The sequence below is a fragment of the Branchiostoma floridae genome, chromosome 4 (assembly GCF_000003815.2).
Source record: "Branchiostoma floridae strain S238N-H82 chromosome 4, Bfl_VNyyK, whole genome shotgun sequence".
Lineage (NCBI taxonomy): Eukaryota > Metazoa > Chordata > Leptocardii > Amphioxiformes > Branchiostomatidae > Branchiostoma > Branchiostoma floridae.
The window spans coordinates 14,877,412-14,897,644 of NC_049982.1; the positions used below are offsets into that span (position 1 = coordinate 14,877,412).

The following is a 20,233-nucleotide window of genomic DNA, read 5'->3' on the forward strand; positions in this document are numbered from 1 at the left end:
TGAATTTTCTGTACCGGTACCCACCCCTATTCATAGCTGAGTTGCAGAAACAGTGAGACAATGCTGAAAGATTCCCATTACATATACAAGCAGAAGGAAAGTTAGGCATTTTCTATTACATGCTGTATCTATATATATAGCCATGACCTTCCACAACCTTTGTAGTCTGTGGGTCACTTAGGCACGATCTACACACAGTTTTTCCCGATATCGGCGAGCCTACAACCATTCGCCGACAGCTTTTTTTCATCGTCTAGATGGAACTGCTATATCGCCATTACGATATCGGGAAAATTTCTCCCGAAAGGTCCGGACCATTCGTACGAAAGCTTAGCAGGGACAAATACAGACTTTTATTAGATATTTACAACTTTTGCAATTTTTATGCTATTTTTGTTATGATAACAATAGATTCCTTCATTTTGGTGTAATTTTAGGGAAATGCAAGTAATGTCTAAAACATCATCTATACATGGATCAGAAGAGCAATCTACATTGACATTGTACATGTAGTTAGCTTTATTGTAGAAACTGGTAGTGTCTAGCTGTCTTGTGTTTGGAAAGCACTGGTGTCCCTGGTATTGGGCATTATCTGGACACACACACACACACACACTTAAGTTAAAGATGACTATTTCTGCAGCAAAACACTATGCACAAATGCACATGTATCTACACACCAGCAAAGAGGTATATCCTTTAGAGGCTCGGAATACTTTTTTCTTCATACCTGCACTGGTGCAGGTAACATTGAAAATTACCTGCACCAGACAAAGTTTACCTGTACCACTCTGAATTTAGGAAGTATGGATCATGCTAAAATTGTTCAGGAACCATTGCTATTTTTTGCTTTTCTACTTTATAGGTTGTAACAGTTAATGATAATCCATATACACCTACATTATAGGACATTTATATATAAAACCCAGTACATAGACCAGTACAAGTTAAGTGCAGGTAGACAACAGAAATACCTGCACAGCTCCAATTTTACCTGCACTAACCTGCATATGCAGGGGGTATTTCGAGCCCTGTGAGTGAATGGCATCCATCCATACACAAAAGGAAACCTGTTAATTCATACTCTGCATGCATACATCAAATCTGGCGCATAACACAATACACAGACACACACACACACACACACACACACACACACACACACACACACACACACACACACACACACACACACACACACACACACACACACACACACACACACACCAACAAACAGGTCTGTCCCTGGTGTTGTGTGACATCTACACACCTAAGTAACCAGATAGTGTATTCAGCACCAGGGACAGACCTGTAATACTAGTGTTACAGGTGTGTCCTTGGTGCTGAATACACCATCAGCCAACAAGTGACTATGTCTGTATTTGGTGCTACAATGGTTGGGGCAAGAAGATTATTGATTGTCGACAAGATAGAATTGAGACGTTGTATAAGGAGTTGTCTCACCGCTTGCTGAGGTCACACGCACGTGCTGCGCTGAGCTGTCAATCAATTTGTATTTCCCGCTCATTCCTCATTGCGCAGACTCCACCGGGTGTCCTCTTGTGATCCCTCAAAGGCCAAGTCATCTTTTCCAAAATAAGGAGAAGTTAGATGTTCACGTCGTTCGAAAACACAGTCTGAATCATGTCAAATAACAATGAAAACCCTGTCTAAAGATAAAGATTTGATTTTAAATTTCAGACGCCATGTTTCAATGACAATAGCCTAACACCATCAAACAGGCACTGGAAGAAAAGTAAAATTTCCAAGACGTATTCCATCCTTCCGATTCTAAGAAATGTAATGCTCTAACGTTATAGTTTATCTAATTATACATTTAACTGGGAAGTGTGACCGATGAGGAACTGAAATGGAAGCGGGAAATCACCGTACCAAATCTGCTCATGTAGCGCATTGTCCCACCGAGCCGGTGTCATCATAGGTCAACTCAGCACCCTCACGATAACCATTGTAGGAAAGGGCCGCTGCTGTCTACATCAGTCTAAAAAGTGTATCATATAAAACATCTGGGCAATTAAATGTATAGCTATGGTTACATTGATATGTTCATTGTGTTGATTTTTGTATCATTTGTGGTTTATGCCAAAAGAAATGTATGTGAAAGACGCGCCATATGAGAATGTGGGCTGTACTCCCCCAAATGCTTCCAGTTTGGAATCGGCCGAAGGTGACTAACGAGAAAGGAAAGCCAACATGGCGGAGGAACTGCAGGTGGAACTGGACTTGTGGCAGGAAAAGTTCCGAAATTCGGAGGAAAACCTGTCAGCACTGAAAAAGCTATGCATCAAAGGTGAGGTCCGCTTTTCGTCACATGGCATGTCAACTGTTATGAGGTGATCGTAGCTCGATCGTGTCCCGTGAGCCTAAAAAATATCCACTTCCTGGTTGTGTTATTGTCATGCCGAGATTTATGTGTACGCGAAAATGGTTTGTTTTCTTATGTAGATTACCTGATAACCAATTCGTATTCGCTCTGTCTGATGTTGTTTTGACGACAGACCCTCTTTACTTGATATACAATGCTTTGGTTTAGGTTCATATCGGAGCAACCATCGATAACACGTGAAACATTTCAGGTATACGAAGGCGGAAGTGAATACCATATATTTAGACCATGATGTGTTCTCTGCCCTTGTTCTATTCCCCATGGACACAGTTTGGCCACGGAGGATTAAACGCGAAAATGTTATGCATTATGCAAAAAACTACAATATTCCGGGCAAGAATCTGACAAAACCTTCAAACATCAGCGAAATTTCTCCTTGCTTTGTACGTCAGACACACCCGAAAATTTCGCTTTCTAGACTCGTTTCATTTCTCGTAATTTTGTCTGGCCGCTATCTCTAATATCCTAAAATGCAATTAGCTGTCCTTCTGACTTATTTATGTAGGCATGGCAGCGCACTAATTAGGGGTAATACGTCCAAAATGGGATTTCCTTGTGCGTGTGTACTGCTGCAAATGGAATATGTATCCGTACTGTTAAAAGCAAAGCCTTCCCTAGATGTGTACAATTATTTACTGTGCACATCACAAAGACATCAGAATAACATTATTCAAACAGTACTGAAAAAGTACAAATGCTTCCATTGTTGTATATGTATAGTTATCATAAAATCCAGAAATATTCAGATGTATGACAGTATTTATCATGCACCTGGCTGCTTTCTTTGTTGACACGCCCCCTTACCTTTGTGTGGCTGTCAAGCATTCAGCCCATTTACAAACCAATTTCAAGGTTGTCGCATCAGATCATCAGTAGAATAAATTTGGTAAAAGCATTTATTCCTGGCATGGTATAACCACCCTTTCTTGTAAGACCAAATCATTGCATTTGTAGGTAATGTACAGAATGGGAAGTCCAGCAAAGTAAACAAGAACTGGGCTAGTATTCCAACACTGTAGACTGCAGAAAATTACATAATTCTTTGAACACAAAAAAAGAACACACATTGTGCTGTCCAGATTGATTTGGTACATAGCCTTTAGTTCTGCAAGCTATTGATTTAGATATTTCGTGACATGCAGAGTATACTACAAATGACACTGTTGTTTGTCTTAACTTATTCATTTTAAGTTCTACACCTCTGTTACATCAGTTTTGTTTTACCATACACTTAAAAGTGTATGGTACTTAAAAAAGTGAATACCTAGCCGCAACTGTTATAACTCATGGTGGTGTACCTTTGTACCGTACCTTTCTAAAATGTTTCTTTGGTGGGAGCACTTTCAAAATCCTTTAATTTCAAGATGTGAAAGTTAAAAGCATAATGTGCAAAGATGCCCCCATTTTTGTACACACTCTGTCCTGATTGATCTCAACTATCTTTTCATGTTGTCTGCTAAGTCCTGGCATTGATCACAGCCTGTAATCTTACACAATAATGAACTTTCAAAACTGCGCTGAAAAATTGATTAAAACTGCTAAGGTATTGGTTTAATCAAATCTTTTTGCATAAACTTACTGTTGTTGTTTTTTGTTGTTGTTCACAGCTATCCATGAGTTTTCTGAGCTGCAGCTGAAGTACAATGAGAACCAACAACAGGTGAGATCTGTCATTTAGTTATAAGAAGCACAGGGTCACCTTTATTATCAAATAAAGGAAACAAGCTGATGAAAATATGTCTTTCTTGGCAGAGGTAAGAGCAGAATGTTGTGATTAAAAAAAAAGCTTTCTATATTATGAGAAGACATGTGTCTCTATCCCTACAGTGATGTTAGTTGTTTTTTCCCTGAACCATTGAAATAGATTTTCTGGGCTATTGTTGGAATTGACCTTTGGACTACATGTAAGTTTGTTGGCAACCTTTAGACTATATTTATTTTATCTGCATTTCTAATCAGTGATGAAATGCTAAGACCCTGTACTTTTGCACAGCACCCTCCAGATTTGGTACAGTGCTATGCAACTTAATGCAAGGCCCCAAACCACATATTATTTTATCAATTAGTCTTGGTTAATCATTATAAAAACATGTACATAATCACCCATGTACATATGCACTGTAGCCTCTGTTGCCGACTCTCTCCAACTGTTTTTGTAGTTACTGTTTCATATTGTATTTTTCCTTACCCCCACCCGTGCCCGACAATAGGAAAAAGATGTAAAAAGAATAAAATGACCAATGAAAACCAAGGGATAGTCAGGAAAACATCTTGGATTTTCAACACCCAAAACTGAATGTTGTTTGTCTTCTTCAATACCTAAGCACACTTTACCAAATCAAATGAAATAACTATGCAATAAAATCTCACATGTACTGAGCTAAGAAATTGTGTTATGAAGCAGGTGTTGATATACCATATGAAATCAGATAAGTATCATACGAGTACAAACTTTGACTAGTCCTCCGTAAAGGCCCAACTACATGTGTGATGTTTTGTGTTCAATCTTTGTTTTAGCTTTGAAATACCTCAAACTTTTCATTGTTTCTTCTTCCAGTATGCCGAGTTGTCAGAGAGGTTGGAGATCACAGAAGCCCAGCTGGAGAAACTACAGTCAGGTAAGCTGGTAATTAGGCTATTGAACCATCAGTTCAGTTGATTTGCCATTGATCAACCAGACAACAAATGTTAAAACAGAATGGAAGTTAAGTCTTCTAGCAGTCTAGCCACATTGTGCAACAAATATGAAGGCTATCTCACTTCAGAAAAAGTTAGTAATGATTTTATTTCACTAGACATAAATGGTGTACATGTTTTTGTGACTGAGGCTGTAGGTACCATTAACACTTTACAACTTTAGAATTGAGCCAGAGGAAAGCAAACATATCATTTTACAAAATTATATGCACTGAGTACCATTTTCTGATAAAGTGCAACACACGGCATGGCACTTTTAATTTTTTAATGAGGATGTAGGCTTTGATAACTTTGCATTTCAAATCTAGTACATGTAACATCAGCTCTTTGCACAACTCTTTTATACTCGGGGGATAACCAGTGGAGAACCAGTTTTGAATGTGATCACAGGCTTTGGGAGAATTTTGTGACCTCCTAGGTTTCTTGGCATCAGTTAACAACCAATTATTTATGGCCTGAGGCCTCTACTAGAAAAATGTGCTTTCTACTGCAGCCTGTTACACAATGTTTTAGCACAACATCTGATTACTTTGCTGTATCGTCACTACATCACACAGAAGGTCCAAAAACATGGTCTTTCTTTAATTGTAGCAAGTGTTTTTCAGAGCAAATGTAAATCATGCCTTTGCTGCTCAATTACCGATGACAGTCTTGCCCCAAGGCTCACATGATGAGATGATTGTCAGGATTTTGTTTGACCTGTTAAACCACTTACTACAAGAGTTTTGACACAGGTTGTTGGTTGGATAAAGTGAATATTGCATGTACATGTATGTGGCATATGTTATTGTGACCTTGGTACATTTAACACAAATCAAGCTGAAGTGCAAGCAATGTGAAAATCATGACAACCACTTTTATGCAGCAATAAGAGTTCACATTATCATAACTGAAGGTACATATGACTAAGACTATGAGTCCATTGTAGTTACCTCTTTGAAAAAATTGGCCCCTAGCCACTTGCTCTGGATCTGCAGGGTCTTTTTTTGTTAAAATCTTACAAAGGAAATAACTGAAGAAAGGAAATATGGATTTCCATTTATTTATCATGTGTATAACTTGGATAAAGATGTACATGTATGCAATAAGATAGACAATCAGAACTTAATTTGCACAATTGATAAAGACAACTTATAAACATCTACAGATTCTTATTATGCAAATGAAAGGCTAATATACATAATTATTGCAAGAGTACCATATTTTCTTCCTAGCTGGTAAATGGTGAGAATTACATACTAATAAATTCTTGTGACATGTGTAAGTGTCATTTGCAAACTTTATTATGATATATAAACCCCAACATGATATTCTGCCAAGAAAAGGACATTCACACAATGTGGCAGAGATGACCATCACTTGAAATAGATTATTTTGATGAATTATAGCCTTATTTGTATCATAAATGAGTCAAGATAAAGCAATGAATCTACAAAGTCTTTAAATTACCCAGGAGGTATGAGGTCTCAGAAGTCTTGTTTTCTAAAAGTAGTGACCCCCTATTCAAGGTCACACAAGGGAACGTGTTATAATGTAGGTATGAATTAATACTGTTGGACATGCTTTAAGTAGTGATGAGTAAGGAGATATCCAAAGTGGTCTCCAAATCCATACTCATTTTGCTTCAGAATTATGTCCGAAGTAAGAACAAACCATTTAATTGTGCTGCCGGAGCACAGGAGTGAGTGGAACAGGAGACAGTATCTTACATCTCTTTAGAAGAAAGTTGCTTCAAGGCAGGTACAAAGTTACCTTGAGTACTGTCTTGTTACCTTTGGTCTGCTTTCAACAGTCTGTTGCTAATGACTTGCTACTCTTGGGGCAGAGACCTTTGGAGACAGACTAACAAGTCAGGTTATACAAAAATGGTAGTCTGTTCATACCAGGATTTGCAAATCAGGATTCACCCAGGCTCCTAATTCGATCCACAGAATTGGATTGGCTGCGATCAGATTCATACCAGGATCCCTTAAATTGCCAGAGTTTCAGCACTATAAAATGCTATCAGTGCCAGGGTTGGCTGCTGACCTCCAAAAAGAACCCCCCAAAGAAGGCCGAAGTCCTTAACTTCTGGGGTTCGTGTGCTACGCGTGCGCAAAGTTGCTACTTCGGGGGAATACGCTATCTCAGACATACCTGGGTGCGGCACACAAGACATGTATATGTGTGCGGAATATATCCGGGTTTGGCAGTTTCCTGTGCTTTTCAAATCCCGAATTTTGGATCCTGGTATGAAGGATTGCAATGTTCCTGTCTTCTGCAGAGCTATTTTTCTGGCTTTGTTTGTTCTTCAAGCCTCCTAGCTTTTTAAGGCAGTATTCAAAGTGTACATTAGTTCTGAATCTTTCAGTATTTTTATTGCTCCCTGAATAATATGAGATTATAGAAAGAGAAAAGAGGCAATTTTTTCCTTAAAATCACTGAAACTTTCCCAAGCTTCTCACATCTTACTGACCAACAAAAAACAATCTTCTTGCTTAAGTCGTCCAACCCCTTTATCTATGAAAGTGTTGGACAACTCATCTCTCACTGCACACAGAAAAGAAGTCAAACCCGTTAAACAGCTCGAGCAGAAGTAGATTTAGAATAGATGTTATTCCCTGTTCATCTATAGATATCTTGTTCCTTCCTTGTTGAGTATACAATTCTGTATACAACTCCCTTGTTGAGTATACAATCATGTATACCATGTTGTTTGCAATTAGCCTTCAGGCATGAGTTTGCAATAAAGATTACTTACTTACTTATAATGCTCAACACTAGTACATGTACCGTAGTAAATTTGTAGTGACTCTTAGCTTTTATTATCTTCTCATTGCTAAAACCTCTTTATTTTCCATAACATTCCATTTACCATATGGTAACTTTGATGCCTGTACCATCGACAAAATCTGTTAGATGCGAACCAAATAACAGAATTGGTGTGGCCTCATGTATAAACAATGTTTGACCCACAAACCTGAAGGTTTCTGAACACATGTCGTACATTTAACAAGACATGCTGGTTACCTAATCTCACAAGTCCAATTATCACTGGTTGTTTCCATTTATAATTCATGAACAGCCTGGAGCAAACTCTTCCAGCAAACGTTAAAGCGACACATTCGTTACCTCTTGTCATCTGTTTCAATTGGCTCAGTTACCATAATGGACGTGGCGTTTTGAAAGGCACCATTATCGTAATCAGGACGTAATGACTTTGCCAACATTATTGCAGAAATAGGTGATTTTGTTCCGTTTATATTTCATACAAAGGGTATATTTTACATTTAATCACACCTGAATGTATAAACTAGCAACTTTTATGTGCAGGAGGTTGGTGTTGGCTGATGGTTTTCATAATAAAACTTATACTCTTTTTTATATGTTGAATTGTACAAAGCCTATTGAAAAATGTACCTGGTGCTTCAAAGATGCATTAGATGATATTGTCCTTTGGCATGATTTATTTAAGCCCCAAAAAGTTTATTTTTATATTTTTCATGTAAAACTGGCCAGAGATATTCTAACAGATGGTGTATCTCATGAACCAATGGTCACTCGGTTTGAAAAATTACTTTCTATATCTATTTTTAAAAAAGCACTATGTTTTGATGATGTTATGAAGCCTCATGTTCAAACATTTCATTTGTCTACAGGGGTACTTTCTATTGTTAAAAGGTTACTTAACTTCCAAAATCAGATTTCCGCTGTTCTTACAAATTGAAGGTGCTGTACCAGTGCGGATGTTGTATATTTCATTACAAGTTTTTGTTTCCTGAATAACATTCTGATTCCTAAAGTTCTGTATCAAACAAATAGTAATGGGGTATAAAAACCCAAAATGGAGTGTGGCCCAGGATGCTAGATTATTTTGACCACAATCTGATATATATGCTGATTCCTTGATCAGGCAATCTGCCTAACTCCCTGGTCTGGGTGATTGTGAATGTGTCAGATCCATCACATTATTAGCCACTCAGTGACAAGGATTATGGTGATGCAGGGAAAGCGGCATCTCTCCATCAGAGCTCCTGCGACTTGAAAATTGATGCCTCCCAGAATAAAACATGAGCTTCAGATAATACATGGTCTTGTTGAGGTGTGTCCATGTGCTTAAACTGCTAGAAAGCAGACATTCAGAGTCTAAGCATTCAAATCTTAATAAAGGGATAGCATTAGAATCTTAATAAAGGGATATATGGCTTTATAAAAGTTAGGTACTGCTATTGTTGGGCTTGAAATTCATTCAATATACCTATTACCCCATTTTAAGGCAAAGGACAAAACTACGTGCAATAAACTTTTCCTTGATACCATAGCTGATATTACATTTTATTTCATGTCAATATGTAAGCAGTTCAGTATGTAACATATTAAATTTCTCCATATTGTTAGATACATAGAAAAAAGGATAGAAATAGTCTTACACCACCAATTAATTATCAATGAAGGAAGAAATTATGCATAAAATAGAAAGAAACATGGTTCACTGATGAATGATGCATAATACTATCAAGAAGCATTTAGGAAAATATTGCTCTGTTTAAATAGTCATCAGGGATGGAGAGATTTTTTGTAATTGGAGTCCAGAGAGTGAATGTGAAGGATATTCAGTAAGATAAGGTGCATTTATGAAATGTTTCCCATTCTTTAAATCCTAAGTTAGAGACTGAAGCAGTTCCTATGTATATGTAGTATAGGATACGAATTTAAGATGAACCTTGCAATGATATTGTTTTTCTTAACCAAATGGCTATCTTAAAGGTCCAAGAATGTGAGTATTCAATTGTAACAGGAAAGTAGACTGACTTTTCCATATCTCCTTGAATGAATAGCTGACATCTTATTTATTTACCCTTACTTACTGTTCAGTGCTGCTGGATAATAGTGATGCATCATATAAACACCATCCTGGATGTTACATAGGGGAGACATTTAGTTCCATTCTCTGCCCAGAAAACATGTGGACAAGTTATGATAAGGCCTCAGTCAATAAATGATGATGGTGAAGGCCCCATATTTCCCATGATGTGTAATAAAAGTGTCACACATTTTGTTACGATTGATTAGCTGATGACATTCATGTCAGTCTTCTAACTTCTTTTTCATTTAGATTTATTATTAGAAATATCTCTTGTTGGAAGTGTTGCTGACCATCCATCTGCCACTAATCCTCTTTTGGTTTGATGTTTATCCTATAGCAGCTGTGTGGTTTGTACTTGTCTTTTGGTTTTGTACAATCTTCATGATATGATGTAACGTTAGTTCACCATTATCCGCGGGATAACCTATATCTGTTGTGTTACTAAACATGGTATCCAGGGATATCAAGTCGATGGACAGTAGTTTCAAATTGTACTATTTTCAAAATCATAAAATATGCCACTGCAGGCTGTTTCAGCACCTTGAAAAGTGCTAAGGAAGGCTGTTTAATCAGCATAGTCAGTGACAACAAACACGGTGTACACGGATAATAAGATCAGCAAAAAATCCGTGCCGTCTTACGACGGTGACCGTCTTAGGGCGGCCCCCGTTAGTATCTAAAGCATGAAAGATGCCACAGAGGGCTGTATCAGTACCATGGAAAGTAAAACTGAAGAATGTATCAGCACCATGGAAAGTACAATGGAAGGCTCTATCAGTACCTGGAAGGTGCCACTGAGGACTATATCAGCACTATGGAAGTGCCACCGAAGAATGAAACATCAATTGTCAAACTTCCCTACAGTCAGACTTCCCTATTTTCAAAATATTGCAGTTTGAAACCATCATCTGTTGACTTGATTTCCCTAAATACATTTTTCTTAAAAAGAACGGATAAAGGTTACCCTGCGGATAAAGGTGAACTATTGTTATGTTGTGGCATTGAAATAACAAAACAGGGGAAGCAACAAAATTACAGACATGATGCAGAATCACATTTATGTTTGCATTCCTGGAAGTTATGTTTTAGTGCTCAGTACTTGTAGAATATTGTATGAAGATTTTTTAAGTTTGGCTACTTTTATACATGGACAAATTACTACAGAATGACCCACAAGTAGTAATTGAAATGTGTTGGCTTGCAGTTCTCATGACGTTTGTGCTCCTACAGTCTACTCAAAAAGTGATCCTGATATGTCATAGTATCGAAATTTACTAAACGGTACCTGTTCCAACAGTTCAAGTCACATCCTCACCCACCAGCGCACAATTGGAAGGGTCCTCAGGGGAATTCAAGAACTTCTTTGCTTCAATGTTCCCCTTGCGATTAGGCTTCAACTTGTGGTAAATTTGACCTAACAAACTTGATTCAAGCATAATTATTCATTCTCTGAGGAACTATAGTATAATACATTCATGTATACTCGCCTCTGGAGTGGAATGCCCCACGAAAACTTCTATGGCAGACGTGAAATTTGTAAAGCCTAAACAGCATTACTGAGCCATGATAGTAATACCAGAAATAGCTTTGCACTGACTGAGTTAAAAAAATTGAGACAGGATTGAAAACCCCCAGGTTATATGAACCCTTTTATTTGCTGGCAAACTGTCACAGACAAAAATATTGGCATGGCTCGAGGGGCTGGCCTCTTACAAAATTACATCTTGATTTGGAGCTGTAATTGGTGTGCCTTATCACCCCCAGGACCTGTAAGTCACATCTCCCAGCGGAAAGGTGCGACGCAGCTCCTAACAGAGAACTTTATAGCTGGTGATGAATATGTCAAGAAGAACTTGTAAATATGGTGTGGTCGTAGATGAAGAGGTGTGCCATGTGCTGGTACTGTAGCCTGGAGTCCAGCCTTATTCACTTTGGTCCACTCCTGAAGGTCACTGCCCCTTTCATTGTCAAATGTTAGAATGGTAACAGCACCCAGACTTGTTACTTGTAGCAACCTTTGGGAGTGGACCAAAGCAAACAAGGCTGGAGTCCAGGCTACAGAATTGTTTGAACCACAATTGTAAAACGCCAAGAAAACCTCCTTTTCAGTCCTACTCTGAGATAAAACCACAGCAAAAATTAAAAATTTACGGTACTGAAAGATGCAATTTTATTTGTACAACTCGTCGTTGTGGAAAACAGGTAGCATTGAACCGTGACTTTATCTTTTGAAATCTCTCTACGGCTTACCTATGGTAACCTGGCGATGGTAAATTCACACATTTTCACCTCCCGAAGGAGGAAGATACGCTTAATGGAAAGTTTTACAGCTTGTAGTAAAGCAGAACAGGAGCAGATGTCGGGGAGGGGTGGCTGATAAGGCCATAGCAACCAATTCTGGATGGCAGCATGCTAGTGTAGTGGGAGGGCCAGACCAATGCAGCAACTCAATTGCCAAGCTTTGTCTTTGACTTTTCCCTGTAAGCAAAGAACACACCTGAGTAAACTTTCTCCCCTGGTGTTTGACCATTCAAAAATCACTCAGAATACTTAGATTTCATGAAATTTGAACATATGGGTAAAGATAATGGGGATGGTTATAATATGTGCCTGCGATGTATACATGTGCCACAAATATGAAGCCTTCTGTGGTAACAAATAGTCATCTTAGAATGCCCTCAAAACACAGTTCTTACAATACTACTCACCAGAGACATACCACTGTAATACTCTGCATCACTCCAGCACAAGTAATAAACAGACGTTATGTGGTTTAAACAATGATTGTACACTTCAGCAGACCAAGTTCAAATTGTATTTCAGAACTGGTTTTCTAAGAGTGTACATGTAACTTGTAGAATAGCATTAGGAAAAGTAAAAGATAATATCAACTCTCATAATTCCACCAGGTGCCATAATACTGACAAGGGAGAAAAATAAATGAATTAAAAGTTATTGAAAGAGATGCACCAATGCAGCATCAGTTATCCTCCAGGGAAGTTGTACTGGGAAATATACATTTCACATATTTTGGTGCTCATGACAGTCTTGATAAGGCCTCAGATCATGATTTTTTAACGTTGTGGTATTACAGTGCCTGCTGGAATTATGAGAGTTGATGTTACATTGTTTTGCAATTATTCCATTGACAAAGCTTTTATAGTGAAGTCCCTGTAACAGGAAACAAGGACTTGTGGTGGTGATGCCTCAACACTTTGATTCCTGTCCTAAAAGTTGCTTTTTCTGCTGCGGATTTAAATTATGTTTCTCCTGAGGCTGTATGGAGATCATCAATGTCATTTCCTTCTTCCTGGATCTTCCTGGCATTTTATGCTCCAGGGATACATTTTGTGGCCAGCATTTTATTGAACAGTGAAAGTGGTAATAGACGTGATCCTAGGGGATGGCATCTTTATTTGTTTTTGGGGAGTTGTATTGGGGGTCGACTACTTCTTATTGCAGCTAGAGGCAGAATTTGCAAGATCGTGTGCAAGGTGTTGGACTAGACCAATAATTTCCATTCAGTGCTTAGGTGAGTGACTTAAATACCACAAGTATAGACGGCATATAGCTGCATTAGATTTCTTATCCACTAACCATCAGGGTATACTTCTGGGCTTATCTAGAAGAGTAGTACGTTCTCGTGGGTTCTCTAGTGGTGACTCTCCTAAAATACAGAACTTACTGCTTGCAAGGCTCAGTTTAGCCTGGATACCAGACCCTAGCCCTGAATCTCTATCGATCTATGTAAACACGATAGATATTTTTTTAGATTGGGCTGGGTTCTGGTATCCAGGCTAGGCTGAGTCCATAACAGAATCCAACAAGTACCATACATTTAAGTGTCCAAAACCATGCGTGATGAATTAGGTTTCAAACCCACAAACTTGTGATTAAGACCATCAGATCACTAGGTACCCAATATCATGTACATGTACAGTCCATGTCTGACAGACTCTACCTAATCAGGATGTCCCTTTATTTATGGACAGACATTTCGTGGTCATTTATTATGTTTTGTGGGTAATAAAACAGCTATTTACATATCAAATGACGATTACCACAATAACACATGACTGTCATCTCCGCTGAAGTATCGTGCTGGGAGAGGCTTGTCCCAGAAGTGCAGTCCTGTCAGGGGAGATTTATTAGTGTCATTTTTGTGCCAGGTGTAACGATCAGGCAAGTGGACATTTTGTGTGCCCGCTGGGAAGCAAACTACACTATATTACACTATTTGTAGGACATTTCTGTCCCTAGGCACTGTACTTACATCTGTACTGTACAGCTCCTGTTGTTTTTCCTTGAGCCTACACAGGCAGCAGCTTAACCCTGAACATTCTGACTAAATCTTTGGTCTCCTGTTTGGTTGTCCTTACCCTACCAAGTTCATGATGTGTAGTAAGAAATCTGACTTACCATTTCAGCAAAATCACTTGAAACTGAAAGACATGACAAAAAAATACCACTTTTTTGGAAAGGTAAGGTGGTGAAGCTGTGGCCATCCTCAGACAGAGTACTTCTTGACCATCTGATCTGACAATTTGAAAGTTTGGCTTGTCACAAGGTACAACATGGCTGGTGAATCAAGTGAAATGGGCAACGTTTTCAGTAGTACATTTGTTGTAATGACCCCACTACTGTCAGCCTGCATAGAATTACTTGATCACTGAATATTCATTCCTACCCCAATGTAACACTTTCATTTTCTCTCTGAACGATGGTTATGTTTTATAATTACTCCATAACAACATTGTTATCCTTAGCATACCAGGCAGCAGGACATCTAAATTACCTTTTGAGGGATATTATTAGCCAATCTTAGGACTGTATTGCAATATCCAATTTCTTGGTTTGATTGACAATATTCATTATATATTTTTATGTATCAAACATTTCCTAGTGATGCATTCAGTCAAATGAAATGACTGATATAAATTTTGCTGTTGTTAAACTCACTCTGACGTTAATTTGAATCTATATGTTTTGCATGCCATGATGGTAACATCATTATGAAATAGAGATCGTCACCAGAACAGGCAGCTACAGCAAAGGGCAATGGAGCAGTCGTCACAGCTCAAGTTTCAGCTCCAATATACATGTGTAAGTCTTGCAGACTTGAACATGACATCAAGAAATAAATCTTTTAACAATGAAAGAGGAAAATGATTAAAGGTCCTTCTTCTGAAGTCATGTTTCGAAAACATCCCTTACTTTATACGCTGACTGATGTTCAAAGCCATTTCCTCTGGGATTTTGCTTTTACTCAGTTCCTTCTTTCCAGTAATTTGTATTCCCATCTGGCGTCCATCATGACGTCTTAATCGTATAAACAAGAAGTGTATTACTGGCTAGGAAGCAAATCAAGTTATCTCCAAATCTTATGAGATTGGATCCTGTGATGATTTCTCAATTAGTTCTCAGCTTGTTGTTAAGAATTTTATGATCTTCGCTAAAATGAGAAGTAGAGAGTGAATGTATAATTGCATATTACTGGCTGCTGCAAAATCACATTATCTTAGATGCTATAAACCATTTTTCTTGACACTATTAGTGTTTTTCCGCTATTGCTTTCTGCAGTGAAAGATGCTATGGGAAGTAGCATGAGTTGTTGTTACTGCGTTTTTTATGAAGCCTTGTTTGTAGACAGAGCAATGATGTGGGTCTTGAGCTTGTTGATATGATATTAACTGGAGGGCCAAGTTACAGAGTATCTGAGAAGCAGACTAACTTGTTATGAAACTTTTTTTTTTCAGTCAATGGCACTTGTGCAGCTTTAGGTAGAATTTGCTTGTCAGTAGTACTGTTGTGCCACAGTTGCCACTTTCATTCCACCTAACTCTTTTTTTACTTGCATTAATCAAAGATAATTCTATTGGTCTACAGCATTGAACAAAACGACATTTACTATTTAGAATTTATTACCTAATTATCTTATTATATTGATACGACATGTATAAAAGCATCCAGGCACATATATAGTGATGGCAGGTTTTCGCACTAATGAACAAACTGCAAATCTTGAGACGTTAATCCTTCAGAAATACTGACACATGCATCTGTGTCCTTATGTTTCCAAATTCAATTTTAAACCCTTTTTAGGTCTCAGATAGTGATGCTAATTTTTCTTTACGCACAATGATTTTTACTCGACATAAATCATGCAATGCCTGCAACTTTAAATACTGGCAATTAGACCACAACATGTCCTATAAACGGTGGCTTAGTGTACACCAGGGTACGGAGCTTTGGTATATTTTACCTCTGAGTACTGACCTTTTGTTGTGGATGTGCCTGTTTGTGTGTTTGCTTTTGGGCCCATGATTGAAAGGGAAAATATTGACAGGAAGCGGAGTTTGAATTCGAGTTTAAAGTGGTTTGACTGGCAACTTTCCAATGTTATTTATCTCCTGAAATCAATAAGAAGAATGTAGTTCACTCTAAAGAATAAAGAATAAAGACCCAAGAGGTCGAACAGATTGAGCTACTTACTCTACTTTGATAAAACATCTACTGACTACCTGATCTATGCCTACAGTCTGTGATTACTTGCTTGGTTCTCCCAAAGGTATCAAGCTCAACTTTTACTGGTAGCATATATGGTAGTTATTTATACACATTGCCATTGCAATAATATGAGACTGTAAATGTGTCACTCTGGGGGTTGTACTGTATGTGGAGCAAAGGTGTTTGTGCGCTGTCCTCCAGGGGCTGTCCAGTAATCATCCTTGTCGGAGTAGCTTGCCAGGTTGGTATCGACTTAATATTATATTTCCCAGAATATGTAACTCTACGATGGCTTAACAAGTACACGTACATTTCAAACTAGCTTTCAAATAAAGTATAGGAGAGTATTTTTGCTGGGTCGAGGCTTGTATTCTCAAATGCAGGCCACTCCATTATTGGGATTTAGATTGTTGAACAAAGTTAATTTGGAACTAATTCTACTGTATATGGCATTTTCAGTATGTACCATGTGCATTAATTGCCTTAAAGGCTTTTGATACATTGTACTAATAACATTAGTTTATTGGATTGATAGATAAACAAGGTTCTATTTATACATGAGTTTGCAGGGTCCTTCAATGTAAAGGCCATGGAGAGCATAACCAAATGAATATAAATCCTGTTGGCCCTAATCCACAAGCTCCACTGGCATCAATAAATCCTCCACACACCTGCTCAGGTAAAACAATTAACCTCCTCAGAATGGAGTTATACACAGCAGATGAAAAAGAGTACTTCTGAATACCCACTCTAATCAAAGGGAATATAAAAATGCTGATCTTTATCTGTATCCATAGTGTCAACTAGTGTGGCTGCATCTTTGCTTATTACAACAACTGATTCACAATTTTGATGTTCTGAGCTTGGAAATATTTATTTGTTTCACTTCCTGTGGTAGGCAGCAGAAACTAAAGAGACAGAGGAAAATGTGGATTGTGTAGGGAAGCTGTGTGTTCTCCAAGTGGGATGTAAATCTCATGTTATACCCTGACTGAGTGGAGAAAAGTGCTGTACTTATCATGCTGCTCTTCATTCTGGATAGTCAACTAGGGATGAAAGAACACCAATATTGACTTTCTGTACTAAAGTGGGCCGACATTGCTAACCCGGCACTTTGGGGATTGTGTCAAAGGAAATATAACATGTACATCAAGATGAGTCAATATGAAGTTGTTATGGCTGCCCTATGTGTATTTGCAACCGAGGTCCATAAATTTTGGATCTGTATTTCTCTGAAGTTGCCTTCGGACAGTCAATACTAAACAAACGTTTTATACTCGCTCTGAGATATTACTGTAACCCCAAAGAATAATGAAATGTATATCCATAATTCTAAAAGGGGGGTACTGCTTGTTATAAAGTAAGTGTAATGGTTTTGTGACATAATGGTTTTGCCATCTGCATGATGGTTGAGTGGTATAATGATTGTTGGGGGGATGTTGGGGTCAAAGGTCTGTCCAGATGTTCCCAGAGCTGAGCAGGATAAACTGTGTTAGAGTTCCACTTTCTCCATGATTTACTTCTAAGGAACCCATACCTAGTGTGTTACCATCATAAACAGGGAGTGTCTGTGAAGTTTAAACATTTGCAGCACTTAGATTGCCCAGTATCTATTGTGGAAAATGGCTGTTTATTGGATGGTAAGAATATTAAGAGTACTGATTTTTACAATTTGGGTTTAGTACGGTTGTTTAAGAAATTGATTTAACTGAAAAACACCCCTCTTCTCTGCCATGATTGTCGGGCCCTTAATGTTAGAAATGGGTGAAAGTGCGCTGGACCCTGGAGCTACCTGATAGGGCAAAGGTCACTTTAAATGGCTGCCCAGCTGACACTAAGAGCACATTTTGATGCTATTACCTAACAGTGCCACTTTCCCTGTAATACTGCACTTTTACAGACATGAGTGTAGTCTTACTTGGACCATGTGTCTAAATGGTGCCATCATATGTACGTAGCACTTTTAGGGCAAAGGTGAAGTGTAGAGCGCCCCCGTAGGTACCTCCCAACAGAACCACACTCTTAGGTTTTATTCTGCCAATTCTGCTTGAATGGTGTGCCAACTTCCACCCATACAAGTTTGTACTTCAATCTCTTTCTGCATCTGTGTTTTGGCTAATCCATGCTGCTGGCAGCTTGACAGGAGCAAAATTTCATAAATGTCTCAAAGGCCCTTCAAGGTAGCAGGGTAAGAAGGCAAGGATGAAAAAGTCTTAGTGACTGTAGGGAAGTTTGGCAATTGAAGTTTCAGCCTTCGGTGGCGCTTCCATAGTGCTGATATAGTCCTCAGTGGCACCTTCCAGGTACTGATAGAGCCTTCCATTGTACTTTCCATGGTGCTGATACATTCTTCAGTTTTACTTTTCATGGTACTGATACAGCCCTCTGTGGCATCTTTCATGCTTTAGATACTACAGCCTTTAGTGGCACCTTTCATGGTACTGAAACGACCTTCAGTGGCACTTTTCATGGCAGTGAAACAACATTCAGTGACACTTTTCATGGTACTGAAACAGCTTCAGTGGCACTTTTTATGGTACTAAAACAGACATTAGTGGCACTTTTCATGGAACTGAAACAGCCTTCAGTGGCACTTTTCATGGTACTGAAACAGCCTTCAATGGCTCCTTTCATGGTACTGAAACAACCTTCAGTGACACTTTTCATGGTACTGAAACAGCCTTCAGTGACACTTTTCATGGAACTGAAACAGCCTTCAGTTGCATATTTTATGGTACTTAAGCAGCCATCAGTGGCACTTTTAATGTTACTGAAACAGACTTAATTGGCACTTTTCATGGCACTGAAACAGCCTTCAGTGGCACTTTTCATGGTACTGAAACAGCCTTCAGTGTCATATTTGATAGTACTGAAATAGACTCATTGGTACTTTTCATGGTACTGAAACAGCCTTCAGTTGCACTTTTCATGGAACTGAAACAGCCTTCAGTGGCACATATCATGGTACTGAAACAGTCTTCTACTTGGTAGAACTAACAGCCTTGGTAGTACTCCAGCCTTTAGTGGTACTTATGTAGCACTGCTATTGTCAGTTTTCTTGTGCACATACTTCTGTAATGTGCCAAATAGCACAGTAGACACACACTTTCCTCCCGATAGACTTCAGCCATATATACATAAATCACCTCTCCACATGATACTCAATATATCATGAAACATACCCTTCTTCTGAATAGCTTGTACTCAATGGAAATGTAGTCCTTGGTTATTTCTTGGCATAATTGAATCTTGCTGGTCCGGTAACGACATCGGCAAATAGCTGCATATGATCCAAATGAGGGGCAACGTCTCTATCTTCAGCGGTGCCATTTGGCTTTAAGTGGGATAATGTTCCAACCGACTATTTTCGTGACTCAGCAGTCGTAAAGGCCTCCATCTGTTTACCAAATCCCCAGCATGCATGTAGGCCGGATGCCCTGAAAGGGAAAAGTAGGTCAGTGAAAGTGCTTGTGCTGGCTTTGCCTATCGTTACAGCTCTGTGTCAATAAGTGCGTAGGGAGCACATCTTGTTAGGCAGTCATTATGTGGTCTGTGATCAGGTTGTTGGGAATGTCCTCATTTATCACTCGTGAAGAAGGATATCACTATAGTTATAAGACATCGGTGTTCAAGACCTTTTCTGAACTGTTTTCCTGCTGTGTTGGTTCACCTGGGGTTGCCTAACTCTGCCAACCCGACCAGGAAATGTTTGGTGATGAGTCCTTCATTGTAATAGCCTACAGGGGTTGTTTATTCATCTGTGGCATTAGTTCTCA

The 20,233-nt window shown here is 38.7% G+C and overlaps 1 protein-coding gene across 1 annotated transcript in view; it reads left to right on the top strand.

Annotated features, from left to right (window-relative positions):
* Nucleotides 1-2,171: 2,171 nt before the first annotated feature.
* LOC118414982 (shootin-1-like) overlaps nt 2,172-20,233 on the top strand; it is a gene marked incomplete at its 3' end in the record, with an annotated part of 29,321 nt that continues 11,259 nt past the window's right edge. The window contains 3 exon segments of the mRNA XM_035819350.1: nt 2,172-2,311; nt 4,015-4,067; nt 4,965-5,025. Coding sequence (XP_035675243.1) covers nt 2,215-2,311; nt 4,015-4,067; nt 4,965-5,025 — 211 coding nt within the window.